The 18,675-nt window shown below is 36.0% G+C and overlaps 1 protein-coding gene across 1 annotated transcript; it reads right to left on the reverse strand.

Annotated features, from left to right (window-relative positions):
• On the reverse strand, positions 1-6,294 carry LOC131310397 (protein NRT1/ PTR FAMILY 2.13-like). The gene is made up of 6 exons (XM_058337386.1): positions 6,044-6,294; positions 4,967-5,184; positions 3,772-4,013; positions 2,363-2,701; positions 1,189-1,529; positions 1-846 (listed from the first exon to the last, which is right to left on the reverse strand). The coding sequence occupies exons 1-6, from the start codon at positions 6,252-6,254 to the stop codon at positions 323-325; spliced, it is 1,875 nt and encodes a 624-aa protein (XP_058193369.1). The 5' UTR covers positions 6,255-6,294; the 3' UTR covers positions 1-322.
• Positions 6,295-18,675: the final 12,381 nt, after the last annotated feature.

Here is an 18,675-nt window from a genome sequence, read left to right on the forward strand (position 1 = left end):
TAAAATGCCAATAAATGGCAAGAGAGATGATCTTATTCTTACTACACCAAATGTTCTCTATTACAAAGACTTGTACAGGTATGTCACTATCCCCATTACAATTTCTCCTGATGAGATGAAATTTTAATATGTCTGCCATTTTAGTAGTATATAGCTTAATACATATGTATATATAAGAACTATAAAATGACCTTTCTTTTCTCTTTTTCGCATAGAAAATATTGAATTACTTTGTTTCCCTTCAATTCGTCGAGGATTTGCTGACATTTCTCCGACTTAAGTCATTAACGCAAAGGTCCCCAAAAACTCAGCAAATTCGAATTCATTGTTTCACGGCGTCAAGCTCATCATCAAATTGGGATTTCTCTTCCCCAAAATGAGCACGAACTTTGTAATTGTACTTCCTCGCCACGATCAAGAAGTAAACGAAGTTCACGACCCCCATCCCAGCGATGACGTAGTAAAAGTAATCGACTCTACCAGCATTGATATCGTTCGTCAGCCAGTTCGGGCGGCCGCCCCCTCCGGTGACACGATGCACGATGGTCACTATGAAGCTGCTCAGATAACTAGCTAAGGAAAAGGTGCAGAAGAATAGGGCATTGGCAACACTGCTCATGTTTTCAGGGAATTCCTTGTAGTAAAACTCAATCTGGCCTATGATGTTGAATGCCTCACAAAATCCCAGTAGGATGAGTTGTGGGGCCAGCCACATGACTGAGATGGGCCCACCACCGTGCGATAGGGCTGAATCCCTTCTCTTCTTCTCGACTACTCCGGCCACAGCCATTGAGAGGACTGAGAAAACTATTCCAGTCCCAATTCTCTGGAGGAGTGTGATTCCACCTGTTAGGAGAAAGTTTAAGAAAAAGAAGAGAAAAACAAAATCAGTAAAAATGTTTAAGTTCTTTTAACATCGGACCGATTTAATATGATGAAATGGACATAATGAAAACAACATTATACAAAAATTAAAATAATTAGAACAAATAATGGCTAGTTAGGTAGTTGTATTTGTTTTAAATAAATAAATAAATAACTCAAAAATAATTCAGTATTCTTTTATCTGGGCATATTGTAGCATTATTGTTTACAGGGTTACGCATGCATGATAAATCCAAATAATTAAAGATAAAAAGAAATTTATAAATCACGACCCCAATCGTAAATAAATACTTAATTAATTACCTTCATGTCCAGTGATTCGTCGGAAGGCGGGGACGAGCACCCAGTCGTAGAGCGGGACCCACAACCCGAGCGTGATCATGGATATCACGATGACGGTCCCGGGTGGGATCTCGAACTTGGGTCCGAGGTGGCGATCCATTTTTAGGGCTTGTGAGACCGTGAAGGTTCCCTGTTGGACGATGGCAGTGAAGCAGACGATACCAGAAGCCCAGACTGGCATTACTTTTATCAGGCATTTTACTTCTTCAATCTGCTGGATACTGCACAGGGTCCACGGGTTGACCCGAGAACCGTCTGGATTAACCTCTCCGTCTAGGGCTATTGCGGCTTTGTTTAAGCACCTGTAATTAACTAGTTCGTTTAGTCAAGAAATTTATTAAAATCTTAAATGATGTAATTAATTAAGAATGTTATTTTTTCGTTTAGTCAAGAATTTAAAATCATAATTGATGTGATGGGGACGGAGGGAGTATTAAGGATAATGTTCTGCAGTTCAAAATTTTACATTTACCTTCCATATTAGTATTAAGAATAACGTTTTCCGGTCAATAACTTGATGACGTCCGATCAGTATAACATTTTTTTTTTTAAAGATGTCCTACCCATTGAGTTCTACATTATGAACAGTTAGAATCGTGTTTTTGAGCTCGGGACGAGTCCCGTATTGAAGTGACAGATGCCTCTTTGATCCGTTCGGACAGGTCCCACACCCACCTTATACTATCATTATTTATTACTACTTGTTTAAAAAGCGTTATTACGAAATAATATATTAATTACAACACGATAATAGTAGGAGTACGTCATTTGGAAAAAAAAATTTACTAAAATTTGTAACAATGAACCATTACCTAAACGACAGAGGGTCAACGATAATTGATGCGTCCATGGTTGAGAGAATTGACTGGCCTGTTGCCACAATTGACTAAAACTTGTAGGGGGAATTAATTCATTTGAAAAAAAACAAAAACATCTATTTCAAGTTGAATAAGACAACCAAGGACGGATCGAGGAGTGAATGAGTCAGGACCACTCGTCCTGTGTCTCTGCATAAGTAGAAGTGTTGTACTTGTACTTCCTATCTTTTTAACTTCTGGTTAATAATTTTTTTTTTTGCCGTTCAAAAATTATTGAAGTGTTGTATTACCGTGGGTCGAGTACAATGTTGTATTACCTGTATTGATTTGTGAGAGGGAGCTTTGTCACTATGGTCCCTTTCAACGGCGGGTCATAAAGAACCCCGAAAGCCGCGGGAACCTCTCCCTCCACCACAGCCGGAAACTTAACCTTGCGCTTCTTGTAGGCGGAAACAACCGCTTGAGCGATGCCGGAAAACACACTCCCCTCCGGTTTTACGTACACATAGAGCCTCGTCCCGAAAAAGAAGAGCAAAATGGAGCCTAACATAAACGCTGCGGGTATCCCGAATCCTAACACCCAACTGACACTGTCTTGTATGTAAACCACCACAGTTAGGGCCAAGATCAAGACCACCGTAAATGTGGTGTAGTACCTGTTGGAACAAAGAACATAAAGATTAATTAGTAATTTAGTATCAATTTCTATGTCTGTACTTCGATCGACTACAAAGATCCTCTCCAGATTGGATATTTAACTGGATTAATCGAGTTTTTTTTTAATTATTTGTGGATCCATGATATGTGAACTTTGCTAACTAGAACCCTTCAGTCTGTAGAGGCTGCGTTCTTTTGAACTTAACTTAAATCTCCATGTTGTCTTTATTTGAAATTTTTTTTCATTTGTTAGTATTGCACTAAATTTTTGTGGGTTATTGATTCATCTCGATAAGAGAAATCGGAAAAGTATAATTTTTTTACTTTTACCCAAGTATTTTGAGAAATAATCATTTTTTAGCAAAAAAAAATGTCACTTTTTTTTTTCTTGATTTGCAAAATTAAATTTTATTAAAAAACGGGAGAAAGGGGAAGGGAATCCAACAGAGAGTTGGACAATACACCTCAATTGGTCGGTAGCCGTAGCTTTTACGTTTTATAAATTCTAAGCAATTGAAGTGATGCATACCATACACACCTAAATTGGTCTGCACCAAATTTATATAAATATTTCCTAAAATGCATGTACCAGTTGAAGAAGCTGTTGAACTTAACTCAAAATCAAACTGATGTATATCAGAATAGTGTGGTTTTCCCATTAATTTCAAGTTCTTGATGAGGCTGGGTTCTTTTGAACTTAACTTAAATCTCCAGAATTTTTTTCACATTTGTTAGTTTTGCACTAAATTTTTGTGGGTTATTGATTCGTCTCGATGAGATAAATCGAAAAAGTAGAACTTTTTTATTTTTACCCAAGTATTTTGAGAAATAACCATTTTTTAGCAAAAAAAAAAATGACACTTTTTTTTTTGATCGGCAAAATTAAATTTTATTAAAAAATGGAAAAAAATAGAAAGGGATCCGACAGAGAGTTGGAGAATACACCTCAATTGGTCGGTGGCCGTAGCTTTTACATTTTTTAAATTCTAAGCAATTGAAGTGATGCATATCATACACACCTAAATTGGTCTGCACCAAATTTATATAAATATTCCTAAAATGCATGTACCAGTTGAAGAAGCTGTTGATCCCTTTCCTGCCCTCATCGGTGGTTGCATCAAATTGGTCTACACCAAACGGGAGACTGCATGGCCTGATGCCACCTGTGGCTATGGATAGGAATCCAAGGGCCAGAAACAAAACACAGAGTTGGGGTGTGGTGGGTCCCTGGCATCCAGGGAGTTGCTGTTGGGTGCATGGAGGAGGATGCAGTTCAGGTTTCCAAGCAATTAGGGTTAGGGTTCCCATTCCCTATGATCAATCAAAAGTCAAAATAAGGCATGTATCAGTCAATAATCAACTCTAGAAAATTCTTATATTAATACCTAAATATAATTGACAGATATTTGGTTAACTGCAGAAACTAGGTAAAGTGACGTTTATAATTAATTAAACCGTGATGGCCTGTAATTGGCTAATTGATGGGTACAAAATACAAGTAACGAAACACTAGTAAAGCATAGAGTCTTACGTTAAAACTAGGTTGGCCGGCAATTACTTCGAGAAGCTAGGTTTATACTAAGGCTCCGGTTGTTTGGACGTAAAGTATTTTGCTTATATTTTCTTGTTTGGTTGGACAAAAAGTTGTAAAACATTTTCCACGGTAAAATGTTTTTCATGATATGGTTGAAAATGATTTCAATTCAAAAAATCGACAAGTTGTTTCAAACCACTTCAATCTTTTCCGGCTGTGTCATTGGCTTGCCAACTCGTGCCCAGTGACTATCATGTGTTTCCCTCGTTCCTTCTACTAAACTTCCGGTACCTTTGCCTTTTGATTGTACCTTTGTGTTGCAATTTTGGATGCCTTCATACCTAAACTAATTTTAAACTTTTGCCGGGAAACGTATTTTTCAATGGTTAACCAAACACCGGAAAATAACGTGAAAAAATATTCTTTTTTGCAACATCATTCTACATGAAAAACATTTACATCAAAACAAGAGCCTAAATTCTTTAAAAGGTAGTAAGTATTTTCGGTGTTTGGAGAATTTTTTCTTATTTTATATAAAGAGTGTTGGAATTGACTAAATTGAGTATTCGTCTAGACAAGAAAATCAAAAAAGTATAAAAAAAATTAGGATTGAGAAAGTCATGCCAACCAAAAAGCAAAAAGAAAAGATATGTAAGCCAACAATACTATTAATAGTATTAATTATGTAAGTTGATAATCCGATAGAGAAGTTAATTGATTCGGTACGTACCACAAGAGAAGCGAAGGAGGCAACACCAATGGTCCAAAACCTGCCAACGTAGGCATCAGAGATGAATGCGCCAATCAAGGGTGCAAAATTAGTCACACCAAACCATATGTTGAGGACGTTCGCAGCGGATGCCTGCTCCATGTTGAACTTTGTTAACAAGAAAATCATGAAGTTCCCCATCAACCCAAACGTTGCTAACCTCTCAAATGTTTCATTTCCTGCAAATATAAGCAAAAATAATTATTCCCCAAGAAAAACTTCTTTACGGAACAACCCGTAAATAAAGTTTACGGCGCTCAATCGCGCGCGTTCATTAATAGTCGAAACGAACGGCTGAAATTGTGCGGAGCCGTGAATAACTTATTCTCTCTTGTTCCCCACCTCCCTTAATTTTGTCAGCTTCTAAAACAACAAAATGGCACCACGTGAATTTCATTTGATTGGAATTTATTTGAACACATTCATGGATGCATCCACAGCACATCCTGCGTGAAGTGTCTGTATATATATGTGTGTATGTATATATATACAAGTTGTGTGTCCATACTTTCTATTGTACTATTTGGCTTTTTCTCTAAATTTGGGATCGACAGTACGGTTATAAACTAGCCGAACGAGCTGTACAGTAAATTATTGAACGACTTTCAAAAATATATTCAAAAACTTGAGCAGCTTTAATACTCTTACTAATATGCTGAACGAAGTGAGAGTAATTGTTCAAACTCGGCTGTTTGGGTAACAAACAGTTCTTGAACGAACTCTTAAAGAGTCAAACTCAAGTAGCTTTTAGTCTTTTTACTGGCCCTAGTCAACATGGTTTCTCATTCTCCATGTGGAAGGCTACCTAGCTGGATTCATGTTCATAGATACATATTAATTGTGTCCATTGATGTGGATGAGAAAGGACTTTCCCCGGTTTGGAAATGAACCGGAGAGGGAACTTTTTTGCAAATTAAATTTCCTGTCATAAATCTCTCCGGTTCATAGCCAGACTAGTGAGAAGCCGTTCTCGTAAACACGTGATATGAGAGAGAGAGAGAGAGAGAGAGAGAGAGAGAGAGAGAGAGAGAGAGAGACCTAGGACGTAAGGCATGGCCTTCCATCCAGCGGGCTTTCTTTTGGTGATCTTTGAAATTGGCAAAAGAACCATGCTATCCTTCTCTGGAAATTCAACTTCTGGAGAAGGTGGAGATGAAGTTGAAGAAGAGATGGGGGGGCTTTTGGTGCAGCAAGCTAACCATGAAAAGTAGCCTGACTGCTTATTCTTCTTGCTTTTCTCTACCTCCATTAGTACTATTTCCTGGTGTGCTTGGGCTGTGTGCCTTGGCTAATCCTATTTATAGAGAGAGAGAGAGAGAGAGAGAGAGAGAGAGTTGGGCTGATGGACTGGTTGATGGTGGGCACCGGGCAGTACTAGGCCCATAGCTTTCTTCGTCCAGTATCATCTTGGCTTTGTATTTTCTTAATAGCCCGTTAGATGGTTTAATTCTCACCTAATTATCTCACCATTTTTGGTGAGATTTGGTGAGATTTGGCAAGAGCCCATCAAAAAATATGATTTTGTACTTTTTTTTTCTCCTTCTATCTCCAAAATATTTAATTCAAATGAGTGATTTCACGAAAAATCCTAACTCTTTTTTTTTTCTTATAAAATTGTTCAATCTAAAGGGGAGGTAAAACATCTTCCGCAAAACTTATAAAAGTTGACTTTAAAACTATACTTTGTTATCTTTAATTTTTATGTAATTTGAAAGGTGAAAGTAGTGTGGTTAGTAGACTTTAGCTAGATCTTCAAATTTTATGTATTTATCCCTTTGCACCTTTGTTATGTTTGATATGATTTGTGCTTTATCTTACAAACACCTGGGGTTGGTGCTGCCCCTAAAAATGGCAGCATCGCGCTGTCCCCACGAGCTTGGTCCGTTCTGGTCTCGCTCCAATGATCAGTAATGTTCACTTCGTTAAACTCGTCGAGTAGAACAAGTACTGTACGACTTATTCAACTCCGTTCACAATCAAATTTAATGGAGAGTAAAAGAGAAGTTAAGAGGTTAAAATCATCGCAATTGATCAATATTAGAGTGGTAGTATTTAATTTCACAAACAGCTGCTATTGTACCTTTGGAAACCATATATAATTGTACCATCAGCACATTAGTACATATAAAAAGACAAGATTCTTTTAATTTATTGAGAACAAGACAATCAGTGTTATTAATTAGAGTAGTACTAGTACTATAGTATTTAACCAAGCTTTGGAAAAGTGCATATCCAAGACAAAATTGCTTGTGCCAGTCAGGCCCACCATCACTGGTTATATGCAGCTTAATTGGGACCACCTATTGAATGTTACTAGTACTATATGATAATGACAATCTATTTGGATTATAACCGTGTGTTTTAATGGGTCATTTTACCTACACATCGACTAAACTCGAGATCTTGAATTCATTCGACGACTTGTCTTTTTATCATTTCTCTTGTAAAAAACATAAAGGAATCCAATTTCTTAACTTCGACTTGGGTCCCCAAAATGTAGAGCTGACCCTATCTAATTGCATATAGGATTGGTTGAGAGTGTAAATTGAACTTAAATATTTTACGCCAGTAGTAAAAACAGTGAGTTTAACTCCACCTCCATCATGTGCCCCATCGTGCATTCATAGTAGTAGTATCAACATTTTATCTTTTAAGGCGCACAGATTAGTATATTAAAGCCAAAAAAAAAATTGATAAGATATTGATAGTTATATCAAAAAACTAAAAATTTTATTTTTGAAATGGACGATCTTGGATAACTTGTGCGCACTTCGAACTAATTTTTACAGCCCCTCCCATAGCATTTTCACACGATTGTGAGTGAGAGTGATCAGGTGGCCCCAAGAGTCATTAGCAAGGAGAATCGAACATGAACCCTTAGGAGGGAGAAAAACTATTAAGTCTCAGGCCAACCATCCGGGTTACGTACATTAGTATAATGCTATGTAAAGTGATCATCATTTGCTCTTCTAGAATGACAGCATTAATTTATGCGGCGGCATCCTCTTCGATAGAGTTAAGAATGAGGTTGTCCTGTTTCGGTCTAACCTAATTCGTAATTATATGTGGCGATTAGTTAAGGAGTTGGTGTTAATTAATTTAATCCTCCGTTTCGGTTTACAAAAAGAAATATTAAAGAGTAATTCAGCACGCTTTCAATCTTTTCCCACTTAATTAATTAATTGGCAGTAGAAATTTACCAACTTTCCATGTCTTGTTTTGTGTAATCTGAAAAAAACCACTTCATAAGGTACTACTCAATCTGAGAGGTGAAATTCAACCACTCCCTTCGACATACCATGGGAGAAAAAGGGACTACCCAGCTAGCAAGTTTGCGATGACAAGGAAACATAGGAGCTTGGTCACTTCTAAGGTTTAATTTTATGTTCATTAAATTCTCTTAGGTACTATAGTATAATCTCCTTCGGAGTCTGTTCATACGAAATATTTGCTATTCCAATTGGGGCCACCGTCAGTGGACGGTGAATTTATGGTACCCTAAGATTTATCGAGATGGACGTAAGTTAGTCCGAATGCGCTGTTATAAAGAAACTATTGTGGATATTTTGGAATGTTCTCCTGTAAAATTATTGGATTGCAAGCAAGTTGCCTGGTTGTTTTGTGTAAAAAAAGAAAATTATACGCAGTTATATAATTTTCGAACTAGCGAGCATAAAGTGGTTACTTTTTATTTATTTATTGTTGACATGCTTCCATTCGATCGACCCATTGCTTGGGTTGTTCATCAAAAGCAAAACTGGAATACAAAGAAAAAACCTAGCTAGCACGTGCCCTGGGGGTAAGGAACGAGGGTTTGGAAGAATCCAACCTAAAGCACAGTAAAATTAATGAACTAGAAAAAAAAAAAATTATTGTTAGACATTTGATTACAATAAAATTTTCAAAGTGTTCTAAGTAATATGAATCCGGAATCTGGCCGGATACTCGGTTTGACGACGAAATCCGATTTCCAAACAAAAAGGTACCATTGACGAGGAAATTTGGGTTTCGTTGTCGCTTAAGGTCATATTTAGGTAAAATTCTTCCTTACTAGTACTGAGAATTGTTCTCACAAATTCTTAGGTACAGGGCGGAGGAACGTAATGGTAATTGGTCACTTAATCCCATAGATTCGGAAAATATTCTTGAAATTAATATGTATGTTGTATATATGACTTTCCTTGATACTTTGAATATTTGAACCCAAAGGTGCTAGAAAACTGTCCCAAGTACCCCGTTAAGATTACGAGATAGGATTTCAGAATTATTGTCAAACAAAAATTACAATAATGTGATTTCGGCTTGTATTGCGTACATTTCGTTGATTAGTCCCGGTACGACTGCACCGGGGGATGGGGCTTAGAGAGGCATCGACCCCGAATCTTAAGAAGGGGTACGCGACGATCGACAAATGATGATGGAAACCAATGTTGTAAACAATCCTGTTTTACCGTTTAAGAGAACTCTCTTTAGAGAAATCCGTTGGGTTATTAATAGACTAAGAAGGGCCGGGGTAAAAGAAAATGACGTCAACTTTGTCTTAATAGTCTAAGGCTTGGGATTTAGAATTTTACTCCCTCTTACGCTCTTAAGTTCGAAATCTCTTAAATGCTATCAACTCTTTTGAGATCAATCCATACAGAATTTTGCTTTGAGACTTTAATTAAGACCCCTGCAAGTAGGCGATGAGATTGGTTGTCCATAATTTTTCGAGATGAGCGAAAACTGGCCCGAACACTATTTGAGATATAAAAAAAAAAATATTGTGAGAGCTGCTTGAAAGGTAGGAACCCAAGTGCCTGGATCAATCAAAAGGTCTATAGTTGGGGTTACCACTATCTCTATCTATCATGTAATATAATCTGGATGAATCATGTAATTTGTTTTTGTTTTTTTTTTCTATTTGTGTTCTTTACTCGATTAATCTTCGCGCGTTGTATGTATGGTGGTCTGACCAATTTCTCTAACATATCATATCCTAGTAATGTTAACAAATTTTTGATTGGTTCTGCAAATCAACTTAGGTAGGCATGACATGAAACATGACAAAGTCATGAGATATGTACAATTTTGTGATCCACTCGACTGGGTGACCACATTGAATTGAATCTTAGTTTGTAGGTACCCTCAACTTGGGATATTTTCAGACTCTGGAAGTCAGGGCAAAATGCACGCGCATAAGGACAAATGGTTTGATTCGAAATTTCCTAAGAATTGACTTAGTGAAATTTTCTATTTCTGCGGTTCAAAAAAAAAATCCTCTATTTCATATACTGAAAAAAGAAATTAAATGATCCATCGGGTTTAGAATGGATCTCTGATAATGGATCAGATCGGACCAAGATCAATTCATTTTTTTGCACTTTTTTAAGGCAAAGATTCAAGTTCAACAATCCCTTAACCAAAATCAAGGAACTGTACATACGTTGTTGAATAGAAATAAGGAACGTCAATCTTTCATAATTTTGTCATCATTCATGAACTGTTCTCGAATGGGTCCATCCATTCAATCATGGAAAATCGTTCAATGTGATAAAAGAATCAATTCTAAACAAGACATGGATCATGCGCCATCAACATGATGACAACTTCCTAGCAATAGACAACATCAAATAATTTGGAAGAAAATCATCCTCCAGTTTGTTAGAAAGCCTAAGTTTTGATGGTATTCATGGCCGAAAAATAAGCACGATACTAAACTCCCTATTGAACTTTCAACAATAATTTATCTTTTTGAGATCTCTTATGAAGTCAATTCAAGAAAAAAAAAAAAAAAGATCTCTTATATATATGAAGAGGGTAAAATACTATAAAGATAAACCAAAAATTATACTTCTTTTTTTTTCTGATATATTTTAGTGTAGTCTTGATCAGAATTAAGCTGTATTGGCCTTCAGCTGTATCGTATTGAGCCAAATTAATAGGTTTTCAAGTTTATTGATTGTAACCATTTGGAACCGTAGGTCAAGAGTTCAAATCACGTGGTACACTCCTTTGGGGCCACCTTTAGGGGGAGTTCACGCAATATTTTCTTTGTCTTCAGATAGATGTCGAAATACCAAGGCATCTAAATGGTATTTTTGGTTTTTCATGACCCTTTCATAAAATACCATTAGACAAGAGATGTTGTCTTCCCAGTATAGACAAGAAGTCAAAAATACCATTTAGCCAATTTAGACAAATGCATGAAGTCAAAAAATATTTTTGGTTTTCAAGTTTATTGATTATTCAAAAGGCACGCTGTGGGGATGCTTCCTTTTCTTTACAGAGAGATAGACAATGACTGTCTGCGCGCACTATTAGTAAATCACAAGTATTCTTTTACATGTAGTGTCGATGCAAAAATCAGAAACAACCAAATGCATGCATGCTGTCAACGTCGCTCACAACTTGACGATCGAGTAACTATGGGTACGTATTTCAAATGATCACTCATTCGTGTGAGACATTTACTAGTTGGTGCATGCTCTAGGAAATTAAAGATTGAGATATAATATCACGTGCCGGTGTTTTAGAAGCACTCCTTAATTTTTCTATTTTTTTTTTTCAACCTGACCTTCTTTGGTTGGGAGTTTAAATTCGTGTCACTTGTAGGGTTGTTTGAAGTTTGAACACTTCATTATTTAGGTATAGGCTTTTAATGTATCAGTGTTAGGGAGCCAATTACACTATCGAAAAATGAAGTGAAGGAGCTTTTTGGATTTTTTTTCATTACAAATTTACACATGCATACCCTTCTTCAAAATCGTCCTCAACTAGACAAGCTCACAGAATGCATGAGTCATCGTCTGTACTCAGCTTCCGCGTTTGATCGAGCAACAACTGCTTGCTTTTGACTCTTCCACATCACCAGGTTTAGGTTACCCCTGCACATTATTATCCAATCATTTTACAAATTCTGGATACAATATAAAAGTTCATAATTGAAAATAAATAAATATTTGGTCTCATACACCCACTAGGGTGTGTTCCACTAACTAAAATAAATACTTATTTTTGAATTAAATGTGATATATTGTGAGAGCGAATGATTTGTCTCGTAAAATAAAAAATAAGTACTTAAAAAATAAAAATTTTAGCAAAACGGGGCCTAATTGAACTTCGGAGGATTGAGCCCACAGCTTGGATGGGGGAGCCCAAAGCAGACTTAAATGTGACTAGGCCGGAATGAACCCCACCATGTGAGCCCAACTTTTTAAATGGGCCTAAAATGTAGGGCAAAAGTCTCCAACTTAAAAGAGGGGTTGGGTTAATTTTGGGTTAAATGGAGTCCAGTGCGGCCTGGTTTCACCAAATCATAGGGCCAACCCCAAAGCCCAATGGAGCATTTTAGAACATCGGATGGGACTCATAAACTGATGTTCCTCGAGACCAAGGGTGATAAACGAGCCAAACGAGCTTATGAGATGGTTAATCTAATGGAGAAGTGATCCACTGTGCCCGATTGTTCGGAACAATGGATATGAAACTAATATTTTTTTATTATCACTACAAACACCGCGTACTGAAGCATACTTATGGGGAATGAGAAGCCAATTGCTTATCCCCAACCTATCAAAGATCTGAGTGTATTCTACTAGTATTTTTCTCATTTCCAGGCATCAAAATGAAGGATGAGTATCCCCTCCAGACTGCTAATCGTCCAAGATGGTCCGGTTTAGGCCGTTTTGGGCCCAGGATGGACCGACAACAGTTAAAAGTTTGGACGGTTCAATTTTTTGAATATATTTTGTCTATTCTTTTATTTTTCTTGCACAAATTATATATGTTTGTTAATGGAGCTATGATGTTCGACCAAGCTATTTTTTAATATTAGTAATTCAGTTGATGAGCTCTACAAAAATAAAAAGTTGCAATTATTATTGTCGACGGCTAATTACACTAGCTCAATCGGGACTAGACTGGACCAATAAGCAATTTGGATTTGATCTCTTGTCTCAAAATGATTCTTGTGTGATATGACTATATTATCACAACCTTTCTTCAGAAAGTCTACGACCACCGCCTTAACATATTCACCGCTACCCCGAGCGCTCTCAATCTCACCATTCAAAAGTATTTTAGACGGTCCAAATCTAAAAAAAAACTCTTCCAAAGATTTTTAAAATCCGTATCATTAATTACCGAGACGGACGGTGAGATATTAAGCGGTGGGTGTAGTCTTGCTCACCTTTCCTGCTACTAAAAGCAGAACTTCAATTACAGATGGGACTCTATACCCATCTCCACCAAACCCTAGTCTCTCAATTTTAGCACAAACAACTTCAAAAGGCTCTGGCTCCCGAAAAAAGGAAACCATAGGTCCGAATGCATACCCAATTGAGAATTTTGTTCTTTGGAAAACTGTTCGATAGAATTCAATGAGGAGGCTAGGGTGTCACCTCACCTGCTAAAGTTTTAGGTTATCTGGTTGCTGGACACACACAGAGTATTTAATATACACTGCACTCCAATTAAAGACTAACATACCTGTGGCAGAACCTTGAGAAAATGAATGGATAAACAACTAGTACTAATTCAATCATATGGGCACCAATAATATAATTCGTCGAATAAATGAATGAATATGTTAAAATTGCATAAAGAAACAGTACAGTAGTGAATTACGCGCCACCGTTTTGCCATTTTTCATCAGGGGTTTTAAATATATAAAAGCCATTACGCATTGTACTAGTCGTTATAGGATTTCGGAACTCCGATACCGTTATTTGTATTGGCCGGTACGGTTCATGATGTGGCCGTATCACTGATACATTTACGTTTTCCGATACCGCGATTTAAAACCTTGTTGTTCATATCAAATATAGTGCATATTATATTTTCAAACTATTGATTTGGAAAAAGCAAAACTGCATGACTAGACCTTGAAATTGAGAAAATACAGGACATTTGAAGCTTTTGGATCATAAGTTTTGCAGAGAAATTTATCAAAGAACGGAAACGGATAAGAACAGTGAGAAAAAAAAAAGTATTTAATTGAGCTGTTTCTTTCAAGTGTCGAATACAAAAAGCCATGTAGTTTTTTAGATTTAGTATAGTACAATGAATTTGAAAAATAATACACAAGCGTACCGCATTTTAAAATTTTGCAAACTTTGCGTACTGGGCATTGGGGGTTGTGTCCGATCTTTACCTTCAGGGTCTCGAAATTAGTCGAGGTGCACACAAATTGGCTTGGACATCCGATTATAAAAAAAAAAAAAAAGAAGCAGCATCGCAAAACCTCTTATAATTCAATGCTTTCATCAATTGTTGTTGGTTAGCAATCTCTAAAGTTTGTAGTTATTGTTTAATTAATTAAGATGCCATGCATCAACTACTCTAAACATGTGTCAATGTCTCGAGAAGAAAATTAAAGCTACATTAATTAGTAGTAATAATCCCTTTTGTAGTAGTATTAATTAGCAATACATTAATGTGTTGTAATCGATCCTTGGAGATACCATTATATGTCTCAAGTTTGTAGTATTAATGTAACAGAAAGTCTACACACATAGCAGATCTGTGTACATATTTCATTGTGGGACCCACCACGGGTCCCACACAAATCATCCGAGCCGTTCATTAAATGTAAAACATTTTTTCAGGGGTCTCAGTAAAAAATAAGCTCAATCCGATAACTATAGGTACTCGATCCAACCATATAACTTTTCATTATCCGAAAATCTGAATGAAAGGTTAGATGATTGGATGAAGCACCTATAGGTATCGGATTGAGCTTATTTTTTACGGGGACCCTTGAAAAAATATTTTCCATTTAATGAACGGCTCGGATGATTTGTGTGGGACCCATGGTGGGCCCCACAATAAAATCTGTGCACAGATCTGCTGTGTGTGTAGTAGGACTCTTAATGTAACCCAAATTGCATGTCCACCACTAAAAATCGTGTAAATTTTGAATAAAATATAAAATAATTTTGTGCATAGTTTTTAGTTCTTCAATTTGGGATAAAGAAATTTTAAAAAATATGCACAAAAAATAATTTGTTTTTCATTTAAAAATTGCATGACTTTTCATATAGGACAAGCAATTTGGGACGAAGAGAGTATTAATATCTTTTTTATGTGGAATAGAAAATAAGTAACCTCTCAAATTAAGGCACCCTTGCTTCACATGATATGGTTAAGTGACGGAAAAACAAAATTTGAACGTTCATTTTGCAAACTTCGATAGGTAGATCAATTCCGAAAACCTTTAAGCTGATCGGACAAATATTAGTTTTTTTTTTTAACAGACGTATATTAGTTATTTAGTGAGCAAATCATGCTTGCCTTGAATAAAGGAATAGAATATAGAAAATATCATTTAAAAAATAAACATCAAAATAATTTAGTAATCTCCATAACGCAAGATGGTTTCTAATTACGGATTAATAAACACATCCAAATGCTCTAAAAGCCAATTATCAAAACCTGCATACACTCTCTACTTTTTCTTGGTCACTAATTAATGACTCAAAAAACAAACTAATTAAAAGTCAAAAACATCTTCCTGTCAGATTACAAAGCTGAAAAACTACTCACTTTTCGGATCACACAGAATTTTTCCACATAGATTGCGAATAGATCCGTGTGTGGAGCCCACTCTGGATCTCACACAAATGATTCGAGTCGTTCATTAAATATAAAACTTTTTTTCAAGGACTCTAATAAAAAATAGCTTAATCCGATACCTATAGGTGTTTGATTCAATCATTTACCTTTTCTTTACCTTGAAATTCGAATGAAAAGTTAGATGATTAAATCAAGCATTTATAAGGATCAGATTGAGCTGATTTTTAATAGAAGCCCTAGAAAAAATGTTTTACATTTAATGAACGGCTCGGATCATTTGGGACCCGTAATGGGCCCCACACAAAATCTATGCATTTTTGCTCTGTGTGTGTAGCATTACTGATTATTAAGGGTGGGTTCTAGTAAACTTTTAAGTCTAGCTGGAACTTTTTTTCAGTAATTTTACTTTATGTCATAATTTTAAGAGTTAATCGTTCGTCCAATCTCTCTCTCCCCACCCGAAACTCGATTTGGAGAGGACTCAGTGAGACATTGTCCCAAGATGAAAATGAATCTTATGTGATATTATATAGCTACTATATAAAGACCAAAACGGAAACCCCAAAAAACCATATTATTTTACCAATGCAAGTTGTACAAATAATACAAAAAAATATCACTATTTATGTATTCGATCAAAGTATTTTGGTGGATGTTGAATTATTAAAATTGATGTTAGGCAGGTGAACATATATATTTTATACGTTTTTTAAATAAAAACAGTACTATAATACCAGCAGAATCTCAAATATGTGTTTACGGCGGTCACCCGAACTCATCCGACTCATGGTTCGTCCTTGTAGACACACGAGACTACATACATATCTCCTCCACCAAACCTATATTTTTTTTGCAATTTCGGCACAAACAACTTCACAAGCTATGCCTCCCAAAGAAGAAAACCATAGGTCTGAGTGCAAACCCAATTGAGAATTTTATTGTTTGGAAACTGTTTGACAGAAGTGCATGAGAGTGTCACCTGCAAGTACTGTATTTAGGTTTCTTTCTAGCTAGTTGCTCTATACACACACACAGTATTAAATACGCTGGTCTCCTATTAAAGACTACTAACATGCTTGTAGCAATGCCTTGAGAAAATGAATGAATAAACAAATAATTCAATCATATGAGCCCCAATAATTCAATCCCGGTTGGTTTTTCCAGTCCGAGTGTTTATCTTGGTTCGGTTTCCCAAACCCGGTGGGTGAACGTGGTGGGAGTGTTTTGAGTTTTAGAGTGGTATCCAGTGCTTGCTGTCACTGGCGTTTGTTGTGTCATGAGTTGGCTGGTGTTTAGCTTGTGGTTTGCAAGGTTCTGGGGTCAAAACTTGGGAATTTAGGCCTCCTATTTGATTATTGTATTCTCTTGGGAATGAAAATCATTTTATTTGGTGTATTCATGATTTTTTTTTATCAATGAAAGTTTCTACCATTTTGACCCAAAAAAAATAGTGGGATAAATAAATGATTGAATAAAAGCAATTGAATAAGGAAACAAAGGAATAGGCATTTCTGAATATTTGTCTAGGAAAATTAAGCACGGCCGTTTTGCGACTGTGCGTGCAAAATATTCTAGTATATTTTTCCAAACTGAACCTTAAAATTAAGAAAATTAATGAAGGGAATTTTAACTCGTTGGTTCATTCGTTTTGGTTAGAAAAACAAGGCAAAATAATTGCAAAAATATCCCTGTTGTTAGTGTTATCTTCATGTTCCAATATTAACAAATTGAGATCGAATATTTGAATTCTAATAAAAAAAAAAAACTCCCATGCATAATTTTTTTTTAAAAATTGTGCTAATTAATGAACAAATTGAAATGTTAAATTTGGTACTAGAATAAATTTTTTAAAATTACGCGTGAAAGTACTTTATTTTTGTTAAAAAATTGCACGATTTTATCACAGTGAATTACACTTGGAAAAGGGATTGAGGGAGTAATTCGGGGCATCATAAAACCTAGCTCTTATAATTAATTCAATGCCTTCATCAGTTCTTCTGAAAGATTAGTTGTTGGTTAGCTTCATAATTAGGCATTTAACAATCTCTCAAGTTTGTAGTTAGATTGATAAATGCACTTGTTTAATTAAAGAAGAAAAAGATGCCATGCATCAACTACTCCTAATTCCCAAACATGCAAGTGTCAATGTCTCGAGATCGAAGAAAAATATACGTACTACATGCATTCATTATCACAAGCTAGATAGTGGTAATCCTATCTAATTTCCTGCAGTAATTATTCAATGATCCTTGAGTACCACGCGGCGATACCTATGAGTACTTCTAACTATTTATTACATTGCTATAAATTTTGTTGTAGGGACATTATCATTCACTTTTTTGGGGTGGTTGGATTATGACAGAATGACCCACATTGTGTGATGGTAATATTTTATTTATAAAGAGTACCCCATGGCATTGCCACATAGTCCTTCAGGAGTATTGAATAATTGGCCATTTTCCTGTGTCACAAGCTAAATTTTGAAATTTTTTTTGAAAAATAGTAGGGGTAATAAGTGGAGAGAGATAGAGAGAGAAATGTTGAAAGTAGGGAGAATCTAGGAGGAATCTAGGGCGAATTTTTTGAAAAATTCTTTTTAAGTTGCAAAAAGAACAAAGCAGTGACAGAAACTCAAAAACAAATTTGAAAAATCCTAACGTATGTTTAAAGTTTCATGAGCTATACCAATGTCTTAAAAACCTACGGGCGAATGTTCCGCAACCGCGATAATAGTGACCATTGCTACGTACTAAAGAATGGGAAGGAGAGCGGGAAAAGTACGTTACTACTATGTAAGTAAACTAAGGCTCCGTTCCGGAACAAAAAATAAGTCCTTATTTTTTAAGAATGCAATTTCAAGCTCAAAAATTATGAGCTTATTAAAATTTAAAAATATGCAATATGGATCTTGTTTGGAAGATCTCGATGAAATCTTTTATACGATGCAAAAAAAATTAAAAAAATATTTTTTATTTACTTTATTTTTGAGTTTGAAAATGTGAAATAAGCTGGTTATTTTTTAAGAAAAGTTTCTGGAACGGGGCCTAAGTAATCCTAAATATTAATCCTAGGCCCGAGGCGCCAGAGTCTTGCACCGTTGCCTAACCGTTTGGAGC

This window comes from Rhododendron vialii, chromosome 12a (assembly GCF_030253575.1).
Source record: "Rhododendron vialii isolate Sample 1 chromosome 12a, ASM3025357v1".
Classification (NCBI taxonomy): Eukaryota; Viridiplantae; Streptophyta; class Magnoliopsida; order Ericales; family Ericaceae; genus Rhododendron; species Rhododendron vialii.

What these genes read in the sequence shown, in the direction of transcription:
- LOC131310397 (XM_058337386.1), bottom strand. Translation starts at nt 6,254, where the DNA reads ATGGAGGTAGAGAAAAGCAAGAAGAATAAGCAGTCAGGCTACTTTTCA. An exon ending in ATCAACAGCTTCTTCAACTG is followed by an intron (nt 2,702 to 3,771) that starts GTACATGCATTT and finishes TTGTTCCAACAG; the next exon opens with GTACTACACCACATTTACGG. An exon ending in CCTCTCACAAATCAATACAG is followed by an intron (nt 1,530 to 2,362) that starts GTAATACAACAT and finishes AGTTAATTACAG; the next exon opens with GTGCTTAAACAAAGCCGCAA.